Source organism: Natrix helvetica, assembly GCF_964273705.1.
Source record: "Natrix helvetica genome assembly, chromosome: 2".
NCBI lineage: Eukaryota > Metazoa > Chordata > Lepidosauria > Squamata > Natricidae > Natrix > Natrix helvetica.
In genome coordinates, this window is record NC_138552.1 from 128,453,033 (window position 1) to 128,465,798 (window position 12,766).

Below are 12,766 nucleotides of genomic sequence, written 5' to 3' on the forward strand. Positions count from 1 at the left end.
CCAGTGGAACAGCTTGCCGTCAGAAGTTGTGGGTGCTTCATCAATGGATTTTTTTTAAAGGTGAGACTGGAAAGTCACTTGTCTGAAATAGTATAGCGTTTCCTGCTTGAGCAGGGGGCTGGACTAGAAGACCTCCAAGGTCCCTTCCAGCTCTATTCTGATTGAAGTCGTCAGCCGCTACAGTTCCCTAAAGCAGCGACTGCTTTTTTAAAAAAGGCCCAGGTTCCCGCTCCGTTCCTGGCAACACCCGAATTGAATGGGGAAGCAACTGCAAAAAGACGCCCCGGCAGGGTGAACGATCGGTACAAATATGGACGACCGGGGAAAACGGCGTCTCTGATTGGACGTCCCCGAGCCTGTCAGTCACAGCGAAGGGAGTGGGCGGGCGGGCGGCGGCAGGCCGCGGCGTATCTGGGGTTGAATGGCGGAGGCGGGTCACGGCCGGGCGTGGTCGGCGCCTGTTTCCTTTTGCTTCCCTTCCGGGCTGCGAGAGCGAGCGAGGGCCTGGTGGAGCTGCGGGCGGGGAGGACGGGAGGAATCCGCTGTCATTCAGTTCAGTCATTCTCTCGGTCGGCGGAGGAAGGAAGAAAGATGGACGCGCTCGGCAGGAAAGTGGTCGTCTGCGACAACGGCACCGGGGTGAGGAAAGGCGGGCAGAGCTTTCCGGGGATAGCCGGTTTTGATAGAAGGTGGATGGGTGGCTGTATGGGGGGGGGGGGAGACCCTCGTGGGCCTGGCGGCACCGACAGCAACGGCAAACAACTCTACCCTCCTGGCCGGAGGGAAGTTGGGCTGCGCCTCACCTTCCTCCTCCTCAAGGAAGCTGCAGCTCTTTTAGGGCGCTGGCAGGGAAACCTGCTTCCTTTCCCGTCGTCCTGCCTCCCAGAAGATGCGGGGGCGCCTTCGGTTTTGTTTGGTTCCTTCTGACCGGCCGAGGGACGTTGAAGGCTGGCCAGAGGATTCATTTTCTCTTCCTCCTTTTATGTTATTTTGCCGTCAGCCTCTGCAACCCCGATTATTAACTGAATAAACACATCTCTGCCCTTTCAGCCAGTTTAGCTCTGCCCGTAAATTCGCCGTTGCGCCTTTCCTTCCTGCTCCTCGCAACCCCGAGCAGAACAATTTCCTGTGTGTGTCCCTGTGTGTGTGTGTGCGTTAATATTTCTCGTTCCTTCAATTGGGCTGCTTTTTATACACCGGAAGTCGCAACAGAGAGCCCTGCATCGCTAGGGTTTGGCTGGGGGTGGGGAGTGTGTTGCATGACGGCTTTCTTCGCCCCACCTCCAAATTTTTGTAGTCAGTTATACCCAAGCGAAGTTTTCATGAGTGCGGTTTTCGAGGCTTTTTTCTTTGAAACAGTGAATCGGTCAAAAGACAAGGAAAGTACCAAAAGAGAGTTCCCTTTAAAAGTATGCTGAAAAAATAAAATGACTTTAAACATATATGCAAATGCATTGTAAAGTAGTAGCACATTGAAGTTATCCTCACTTCAGACGGTGAGTTGATTTTTATCTTCCCCATCTACTTCCTTCAACCTTGCCAAGTAGAGCTAATTTTTCTAGTGCACACAGTTTTGTTATATGTCCAGAATATGAACTTCTGCTACTGATAATCACAGAACCAGGATTGGTTCTTTAATTCTTCTTGCAGCACATGTTGCTTTCTCTATTGGTTACATTATATGTTTGATCTTGTGTCCTTTGCCTTTTCTGAAACCCTCCTGTTAGGTCGGAAATTTAAAGGTTTTGTTCATTCTTCTAAAAAAAAATCAGCACAAATTATAAAAACAGTTTTCATTGTTTTTATATCAAATACATTTATTATACTGTTAATTTGGGCTGATTCTAACTTCACTGAGATAAGATGGGACAATGTATGAATACTTTATGGTTTTGCTTTGCTTTGTATATAAGAGAAATAAGATTACTCATTGATATAAATATTTATACAAACTAGATGTATTTTGTTTAATAAATTAATTTGATAGGTGCAAACAGGTGCCATTGAAAAAGTAATAGTAATAGATTGAAATTAATATTTAATATTTCTGATTTTGAATATTTTAAAAGTTTGCATCAATCAAACTTGGCTAATATTGAACTATTACAGAATAATTGTTTGCTGGTAAAAAGGATTTAATGTTTCTAACCATCCAATATTGTATATCATGGGTATCAAACTTACGGCCTCATGTCGCTGTCATGTGACATTTCATGATGTTTTTCCCATTCATGGAGCTGGGATGTGACACATCCAAGCCACCAATTTAACACCCCTGTGTGTATTGTCTTAATTTTTCCATTGTACATATTTTACTGTTTAGAAGGTTTTTAAGAAATAGAATATTTTTCAATGCAAATTGAAAATGTTCTTATCAGAATGTATTAATTTGGATGTATTAGGTATCAAGTTAATAGTGCAACTACATAAAAGTTTTTCCCACATTGTGTAAAGAAAAGTTATGGAAAACTTCCACTTCAAATTTTATCTGTGTTCTTCATTTTAATTAAAATTGTTATATTCAGACTATAATCATTTATATACAAGTGTTGTAGGATACTTAAAAAAGGTATGTCCACAACGTTTGTAATAAAATGCAATGTTACTAATATCAAAAGGTGTAGAAGACAGTGTAAACATAGATTTTTCTAAAATAAAAAATTTGTAAAGAATTCTATTCTTATTTCATTCTATTTAGGTTTCACTCTATTTAAACAAGTTTATGTTTGTGTCACTTGTGTCAGTGTGCTCTACTCAGCCCAGTTCTGTTCCTCACTATCTTGTAGTTTAGTTGTGTCTGATCACTGGTTGGATGCTGTAATCATTTTGGTAAAGTTCAGCATATTAACAATAAATCTTAAAAAGATGCCGTGGATTGTTCCCAGACCTAATAATATGGCAAGAATGTAGGTGACTGTCTGCAGTGGTTTCTATTTCAGGTAAGGTCATAATTATATACCAGGCAAAGCTGAATAAAGAACACCTAACTAAGGTCTTTGCCTGCTCCTCTAACAGGAGATATAAGTCCATGAGGACTTTCAGTTTGGCAGCCTGCTGTATCTGAGGAAACACAACCCCAGTCAAGGTCAAATATTATGTACACTGAGTTGCTATAGTCCTGGAGTCAGTAACTTCTGAATTGACCGCTACCCCATCTTACTTTGATTTCTTTCTGTTCCGATCTTGATCAGATGGAACATCATTTGCATTTTCCATATAACGAATACAGAACCGATTGAATAAATTTCTACCAAAATATGTTTTAGTGGCCTTAAGTGATGTGTTCAGTGGTATACTGAAGGGCTTCCTTTAGGATCAATTTCATTATAAATCAATTGGATAAGGGGTGAAAAATACATTTACAGATGATACAGACTTGGAGAAGAATAGCAGGCATCTAGGAGAACAATATAGGTAGCCCTCAACTTATAACCAGAATTGATCCCAAAATTTCTGTTGCTAAGAAGGACAGTTAAATGAGCTTCGCCTCATTTTATGACCTTTCTTGCCACAATTGTTAAGTGAATCCCTGCAGTTGTTAAGATAGTAACATGGTTATTATGTGAATCTGGCTTCCCCGTTGACTTTGCTTGTCAGAAGGTCATAAAAGGGGATCACATGATCCTGGGACACTGCAGCACTCATAAATATGAGTCATTTGCCAAGCCTCTGAATTTGGAATACATGACCATGAAGAGGCTGGAATGGTCATAAGTATGAAAACAGGCATGTCACTTTTTTCAGTGCTGTTTGGATAGTCATTAAACGAGTGGATTATAAGTTGAGGACTACTTGTATCAAAATTTGAGAGCTGTTAAGGTGGAGCAAGGGGCAGAAACCAGCTAGATGAGCGTTATTTTATTTACTTAGGTTTCTTTACTCTCAGCCCCTTGAGATGACTAGGTTAAGAAATAGATATCACAAGGATGATTAGAACTCTATTTTTGTAGGGAAGAATGTTAAATAAAAATAATCTTGAAATGTAAAGTTCCTGGTGCTCTCTGAGCTTGTTTGTTTGCTTGCAGATGGTTCATTGACCAACTGTGTAATATCAATGTGAGTCTTGAAATGAATTTTGAAAAACTGCCAGGGTTTACTTCTGCCCCCTATGTGCCACATAGGATCAAAGCAGGGTTAGTTTACATCTTTTTTTCAGCTGACACCTTTCCCAAGGCTGATATGTTATTTAGTGACTCTTTTACAGTAGCTGCTAAGGATTCTTGCATTTATTTTCACCAACATTATCTCTGCCTTGCTGAACATAGATTTTCAGTTGGGACAAATACAAAGTCCTACATTTGAGTAGGAAAAATCAAAGGCATAGGTGTATGTTGTGGAGGAAAGTATACTAAGGAGCATTACATAGCAACTTGGTATCTTGGTGGGTTACAAGATAACACAAGTCAGTACTAGGATGGAGCAGGAAAAAAGAAGGGAGGGAGAGAGGGGGAGGGAAAGAAGGAAGGAAGGTTAATAATAATAATAATAATTTTATTTGATTAGCCGCAACCCTCTCCCGAAGGACTCGGGGCGGCGTACAATCAAACAGATAAAAAATACACATAAGACAAACATATATACAAAAAACAGAGACATATACATATGTGCATGGAGGAGGATGGACTTAAGTGAAAGACAGTTAAAAATACAATTTAAAATCCCCTAATAAAATTACCAAATTAAAAAACCCATCAGGAGCGTTACTAAGTTATGGTCGAGCCAGGCCAGCTATTTGGAAAAGGTGGGTCTTGAGCTTGACACGGAAGGAGCGGAGGTCAGTAGTAGTCCTAATATCCGGGGGGAGGTCATTCCACAGGGCTGGGCCCGCCACAGAGAAGGCTCTGCTCCTAGGCGCCGCCCCATGGCACTGTCTGGTAGACGGCACCTGGAGAAGTCCCTCTCTGTGCGAGCGGATGGGTCGTAGGGATGTATGGGGCAGAATACGATCCCGCAGGTAACTAGGTCCTGAGCCATGGAGCGCTTTAAAGATCGTAATCAAAACCTTGAAACGCACTCGATAGACCACAGGGAGCCAGTGCAGCTCGCGCAGGAGAGGTGTCACATGGGAGTACTTGGTACTCCCCATAATCACCCACGCGGCCGCATTCTGGACCAACTGCAGTCTCCGAGTGCATTTCAAGGGGAGCCCCATGTAGAGAGCGTTACAGTAGTCCAGGCGAGACGTCACCAGCGCATGGGTGACTGTGCGTAAGGCGTCCCGGTCCAATAGGGGGCGCAATTGGCGCACCAGGCGAACCTGGTGGAACGCCCCCCTGGCCACGGCTGTCACATGTTCATCCATGGACAGCCTGGCATCCAGGAGGACGCCCAAATTGCGCGCCCGCTCCACGGGGGCAAGTTGAATGCCCCCAATGGCCAGAGATGGAATTATCTGGTTGAACCGGGGGGCCGGAACCCACAGCCACTCCGTCTTGGAAGGGTTGAGCCTGAGTCGGTTGTCATCCATCCAGACCCGTACGGCTTCCACACACCGGGACATCACTTCGATGGCCTCGTTGGGGTGGTTCGGGGTGGAAATGTACAGCTGAGTATCATCAGCGTACAGATGATATCCCACCCCGAAACCACGGATGATCTCACCCAGCGGCTTCATGTATGTGTTGAACAGGAGCGGCGAGAGGACCGACCCCTGTGGCACCCCACAAGTAAGGGGGCTTAGGGTCGACCTCTGCCCCCCTGCCAACACACGTTGCATCCGGCCGGAGAGGTAGGAGCCGAACCACCGCAAAACGGTGCCCCGGACCCCCAACCCCTCCAGTCGGTGCAACAGGATACCATGGTCGATGGTATCAAAAGCCGCCGAGAGGTCTAATAGGACCAGGATAGAGGAGCAACCCCTATCTCTGGCCCTCCAGAGATCGTCTACCAACGCGACCAAGGCCGTCTCAGTGCTGTGCCCAGGGCGAAAGCCGGACTGGCGCGGGTCTAGATAATCATTCTCCTCCAGATGTCGTGGGAACTGAGAAGCCACCACACTCTCTACAACCTTCGCCAAAAAGGGAAGGTTGGAGACAGGACGATAATTGGCCAGCTCCGTAGGGTCCAGGGAAGGCTTCTTGAGCAAGGGTCTCACCACCGCCTCTTTCAAGGCGGCCGGGAGAGACCCCTCACCCAACGAAGCGTTCACTAGGCCCAGGAGCCAGTCGCGTGTAACCTCCCAGGAAGCCAGTACAAGCCAGGAGGGACACGGGTCCAGCAAACATGTGGTAGGTCGCAGTCGTCCACGCAATCTGTCCAAATCCTCGATGGCAACCAAGTCAAACTCCTCCCAAAAAGGTTTCTCAAGACTCGCCACTGGCGTCTCGACTGGGCCACTGAAGGGGACCCAATCCTTCCGGATTTGAGCGACTTTATCCAGCAGATATTTCCCAAACTCCTCTGCTCTACCCTGTAGAGGGGCCTCCCGCGGCCTCTGAAACAGAAGGGAGCGGGACACCCGAAACAGGGCGGCAGGGCGGTTCTCTGCGGATGCAATGAGAGTGGCACAATATCGACGTTTGGCCGTTCTCAATGCCACTAGGTACGTCCTTAAATGGGCTCGTACCTGTGCTCGGTCCAATTCGGATCGGGAGGATCTCCAACGACTCTCTAGGCATCTCTTGCGGCGCTTCATCACCCTTAGCTCCTCGGTGAACCAAGGAGCCAGGGTGGATCGTTGCCGCCGGAGAGGCCGCAAAGGCGCCACCCGGTTCAAGGTTGCTCCATTGCCTCAGCAGAAGTCTAGAGTTATTTCTCATTTAGCGTTTGCAAATTCGGTGGTGATTTTTTTTTAAACTCACTTTCCAACCAGTGGTGCACTTACAACCAAATTTTTGCATCTCCCAGCAACACACACCCAAATGAAAGTAATAATGATGTTGCTGCAGGAAAGAACTTCGTCTAAATGAGACAGTAGTAACTAGTGAACTTTGCAACATCTTTCTCTCAGTTCTGTGCTATGCTTAGGATCACTGAGTAATCATTTCACTTAAGCCTTTTGCTTCCGATTTAGAAATGAAACTTGGTTGCTAAACGAGGAGTGGGTGTAGTGTGAAGATCAAGTCATTGTTTCTTTCTGTTCTCTTGGTCAGACCACATGTAGAATATTGTATCCAATTCTGGACACTACAAGTTAGAAAAGATGCTGACAAACTTCAATGTGTTCCAAGAAGAGCAATCCCAATAAACAATAGCATGGAAGGAAAAATTTACAAATAATGTGAGAAGGGGGTAGTGGTGTTAGATATGGTTAGGTTACAAAAAAGAAAACTGCAAGGAAATATGTTAGCTGTCTTCCAATATCTGAAGGGTTTTTTTGTAGAAGACAGCCAGAATTGTTTTATAGAGTTTTTCAGAACAAGGAGACAGGGTATGAAATGATGGCTTTTGCATTACAAGGAAGTAGGTTTTAGTTGGCTATCAGGAAGATTTTGGAAGATGGTGGATTCTGTCTCTCTGGAGGTGTTTAAACAAAGGCTAGATGGCCATGTCTTGGGATGCTGCAATAGTAGATTCTTATACTGCGCAGTAGGTTGGACTAGGTGATCCCTTCCAGCCATCATACTTTTCTATGAAATATATGCCTTTATGGTGCTTATTATTAGGCATCTGCAGGTAAATGAATTTGGGAATCTTGCTCAATGGGCCTCTGTCAGTATTTGCAGTACTGCAAATCAAAATCAGCTTTCAAACTTTTGACATAATTTTTATGCCAGGAGTGTTAATGGCATACAATATCTGAGGTGTTAACCTGTGTAAATTTTGCAAATTAAGGATGCCTGCCTTTAAGCCTCTTTTGTATATCTAAACATTTTAATGATACCCAAGATTTGCATATTTTCACTCTTGTCTGCATACCAAGAGTATGATGTCCCACCCGATTTCTAAATATTGGAAAGCCTTGCTCTTTTAGAGTGGTCACTAGCCTGTGACCAAAAAGATAAATTTCTGGAGAAATTTAGTTATAGTTTAGATAATGGCTTGGGTATATTTAACCATGTGTAGCCTATAGAGTGTATATTGTATGTGTGTTTTTGAATAATTTCAGCTATTTCCTGTGAAACAAAACAATATCAAAAGTTATTAAATGATACACCCAGTGATCTTTGAAGTGTTTAATAAAATTATAAAATAACATATCCGGAAGCTAACACGAAGGGTTTTTTTCCTTTATAGTTTGTGAAATGTGGATATGCAGGATCCAATTTCCCAGAACATATCTTCCCTGCGTTGGTTGGAAGACCGATTATTCGTTCAACTGCTAAAGTGGGAAACATTGAAATCAAGGTAATACTTAAGAAACTTGATTCCTTGCATGGTAATTTGGGGTATTTTTCCCTTCCTCTGAATAATTGCTTCAGACATATTATGTGATAATCAAGTAACTAGGCAAAGTTATTAGTTTTAAAAAAGCATAATATATTAACAGAAAAAAATATAGGATGTGGCTTTTTCTCCCACTGGGTGTTTCCTCTAATAGTTTGTTATTTTACTTGAGTGGAAAAAAAAGAAATCCTCTGGTATTGTTTGTTTATGTACCTCATGAATCTTCTAATAATATTAGCTACCTCACTTTTCTTCGTAAAGTATAATCTGAACTCCATTCCAATCTGTTGCCCTATGAATTAAATACATGGAATCTGTTCTGTTGTAAAAAGTAAAGAAACATATAATACGGCAAAAGCAAAAAACCCATATTCCTCTAATAAGAGAATGAAAGTTGATCATAACTGAAATGGCCGATAAGTCTAAATAAATAAATACAATTTAGGTTCTGTAGCCTCTTCCAATTTGTTCTGTGAGAGAGAAGTAGATAAGAGAATATCTCACTTTGTAATTGTTAGCTTGACCAATAGCCTTTTTCATAGTGACAAGAAATTAGCTGAGTTATATCATAGATTGAAGCAATGAACAATAGATAGGGTCTTTTTTTTCCTTTTCCAAAGTTTTCTTGATTTGTGCGCTCTGCACTGTCTCCATATTATTAAAGCTGTGATTTTGTTCTGGGCTAAAAAATTGTTTTTGCTTCTCTACAACACCAGGAGAAACATTTGTATCTTATTTTTGTTCCATGTTCGGACCCTCTGCCACGCAGAATTCATTTATTTTGTGGTAGGTAATATATTCCTCCTCCAGCAAAGCTTCCCAATGGCTGCTTCACTTGAATAGGATGCGTTCTTCCCATAATCATTCCCTAAAACAACATTTTAAAAATGGTTTTATCTTACTATGAAGATGTAGCATAGCGAAGGTTCTGTACTCAGATTGCAAAACTGAGACTGTTAAAGTATGGTGGTGGGGACTCTGAGCAAGATAAGCGTACAACTTGAGGGAAGAGGAAATAACTACTGCTTTAAAAAGAGGCTGTGGTGAAACATATTGCAGCATATTGAATCTGCAATGCTTGGTTTAAAGCCTGCCTTTCAGCTAGCACATGGAGGTAGTTAGCTTTGGCAACAGGCAATTAGAATCTATCTGTATTTGTGCCAGAAACACCTACTAAGCTAACCGAAGGATGCTTCTAGATTAAAAGTATTTGCTAGTGACAACACTATTGCTCAGGGGACACCTGATTTGGGGATGCTTCATTCATGTCCCCTAGCAATTTGAGTGCATAAACCAAATCAAATCTGGAATTCCTCTTGCATTCTAAAACAGCATAATACTAAGCCTTGGCCATTGGGGATGGTACCTCAAAAAGTGCTATTTAATTAATTAGGTGGGCTTCTAGCCAGCTTATATCCTAATGGTATAGCCATTGCAATCCTTTGCTTTTGATAGAATTAAAAAAAAGAAAACATGGTGACGCTTTTTTTGAAATAAGTTACTTGTCCTATTCTCTTGCTATTTAGGAGCTTGTGTACTCTTCCTGTCTGGTATGCTATTTTGGGGCCTAAATGTGTGTTCTTTCTCCTATTTTGACTAGCCTTTTAGAGATACAGTTCTCATTTCTGCTCATCCCCCAAATAGGCAAGGTGGGTTTGGAAATTAAAAAACCCTAACAAACACAGAGAAGCAAGGATGTTCAATGCTTTGACTACCTTACAAACTAAAAGAGCAATAAATTAGTATTTTTAAACAAGTCTTACCACTTTCTAACAATTATGCCTGGTGGTTTCTCAGAGTGCAGCAGATTAGATTAGGACTGCCAGATGTAGGTTTCTTATTAGTCTTTTCCAAAGTTAGGTGTTGAAAATAGTTGAGCAGAGGATCGTCAGCAAAGAAATTGTGTAGCAGCACAATTCAACTGGGTTTTCTTACATCATGGAGTTTTTATTGTTTAGGATTAAATAACTATATCACTAGGCTTAATAAATTTGTTCTTAAGACTGGAGGTGTTAGGGTAGATAATGATTAAAAATACATGTCTAAGAGGTTGTTAAAGATTGCAAAGATTAAAATCTAATTTATCTTACTTTAATGAAACATTTGCTCCTGAAAGCTAAGAAAATTTTATAGCGTTTGTAGGTGCTGAAGTTTGTATGTTAGTAAAATGTCAGGTCAATTAGGCTTATTAGCAGTCTCAGCATATGTGTGTGTGTGTGCTGTATTTGGCTATTGAATCACATTGTCAATAGAATGTCCTTCGGAATCCAACATCAAACTAACAGTTTTGTAAATTTACATCAGGAAAGCTCTAATAGTCTTAAGTGATTTTGAAGAGCAGCTGAGTCAAAATGATTAAAGTATGATTCTGCTGAAAAATTGAAGGATCTATGGGGAAAAGCCAATCAATATTGTTTGCCTTTGTCTTCTATATTTTAGGAATCAGTTAAATACTGGTATTTTACAGAGTCAGTCCTGAACAAATTGTACAATTTCTTTGGCAATAACTGGTTTTGAGGCCCAAGACCCTATAAAGAGAAAAGTTTATAATGTCCTAAAGCCTGTGCATAACTTAATATAATTAAGGATATTGTTTTGAATCATTGCATGTACATGTAGTCCTTGATTTGTGACCATTAATTTAGGGGCTGTTCGAAGTTACAGTGGCACTGAAAAAAAGTGGCTAATGCCCATTTTTCACACTTACAATCATTGCAGTATTCTTATGGTCACATGATCAAAAGTTGGCTGCTTGGCATCTGGCATATATTTATGATAGTTATAGTATCCCGGCTCATGTGATCACCTTTTGTGATGTTCTGACAAGCAAGGTCAATGAGGGGAGCTGGATTCATTTAACAACGGTGTTACTAAACTAACTGCAGTGATTCACTTAACGACTATGGCAAGAAAAATTGTAAATGGGGCAAAACTCACTTAACAACTGTCTTGCTTAGCCACAGTAATTTTGGGCTTAATTGTGATCATAGGTCAAGGACTACCTGTAATTCTTAAATAAATGTAAGGTCTGTTTAAACGTATTCTAAAGAATGGATAGTCTAGACTTATATCATACATTATTCATTTTCTTTGTCGAAAGTAGTTTTCCCCAAGTCAATATGTACAGTATATGAAATATGCAAGGAATGTGCAAGAAAAAAAGATTAAAGCATATGTTTTTACATAATTTGTTGCAGTGGTTTTTTAAACTTTGTTTTTTGGAGGCTAGAAGGTAGTTTTGAGAAATGAAATAAAATTATATGAATAGGAAGATAGGAGAAGTATGTTAGCAAATGTAGAAAACTACTGTTGTTATTACTAATATAAATGCAAATTGGACACACTTTTTACTAAGTCAAAGTAAAATCTATTTTTAGAGCAATGTGAAATTTTATTCATGAAGCCTGTAACTATGGTAATGTTCTTGTCATATATTTTGAATATTGGGTTTTTGCAATATATTAAAAAAATATTGAAATAGAAAAGTTTCAGAGAAACTGCCAAGGCTGTTGAAAGTATTCCAGATAAGATATCTCAAAATATTTTTCGTATTCTAAACATTTGCCAAGCTGTTTAATCAAACTGATGTATTCTAAATTAAAATAAACCAATTTTGCTAAAGTAGAGCTCTACTTGTTTCTGGCAGACATGGTAGTGGTTTTTTATTGAAATATGCTAAAATATAGAAATCAATCTATATTGATTTCAATATTCATATTGATTTCAATATTCAAAATATACAATTTCCCTCAATAATAGAAGGCAGGATTCTTAAACTGGGGAGATACAGAGCAACTGAAAATGCTAGTTTCTTATTTGCTTCTCTGTCAAAATATGTTCATGTCTACCATGAGCAATCAAGATACTCAATATGCTGAATTTTTTGTCAGTTCCTGGGGAAAGATACAGATAGATTTTTACTTGGTTAAGATATTTTCATTGAAATTAGCATGGAGAAGTTCATTCTTAGCAAATTTGCTGATATAAGGATATCTGCAGAGCATTTTTGGTAAAACCATCAGCCACTGTATGCATGGAAATAACTCTTTGTGTTTCGTTTAGTTTGGGTGTTTTTAACAGTAGCCTTTCTGTCACTTACCTTGAGGTATGCTATATTCAAAGCATTTCCACCTATCTCTGCATCTGTTTTCTGCTTTGTTTCTGTTATGTATACTTGAAATAATTTGGATAAAGGTTTCACCAGGGCCTCTTCTGATTCTCTTGCTTCTGCCTTTTCTTCATCTTTCTTGACCTGTTGAAGTAGAATAACAAAAAGATGGTAAGTGAGGCGCACCTATGCTATCATCCACTCTTTTGCTTCATGGGACTTGTAGCCTTTCTCTCTCTCTCTCTCTCTCTCTCTCTCTCTCTCTCTCTCTCTCTCTCTCTCTCTCTCTCTCTCTCTCTCTCTCTCTCTCTCTCTCTCTCTCTCTTTCTTTCT

General features: G+C 40.8%; 1 protein-coding gene across 1 annotated transcript in view; it reads left to right on the forward strand.

The window, feature by feature from the left end:
- The first annotated feature begins 418 nt into the window (after positions 1-418).
- The window catches only part of ACTR2 (actin related protein 2), a 32,516-nt gene continuing 20,168 nt past the window's right edge, over positions 419-12,766 (forward strand). Inside the window, exons 1-2 of the mRNA XM_081940242.1 lie at positions 419-639; positions 8,176-8,286. Coding sequence (XP_081796368.1) covers positions 592-639; positions 8,176-8,286 — 159 coding nt within the window. The 5' untranslated portion in view covers positions 419-591. The remainder of the gene's footprint in view (positions 640-8,175; positions 8,287-12,766) is intronic.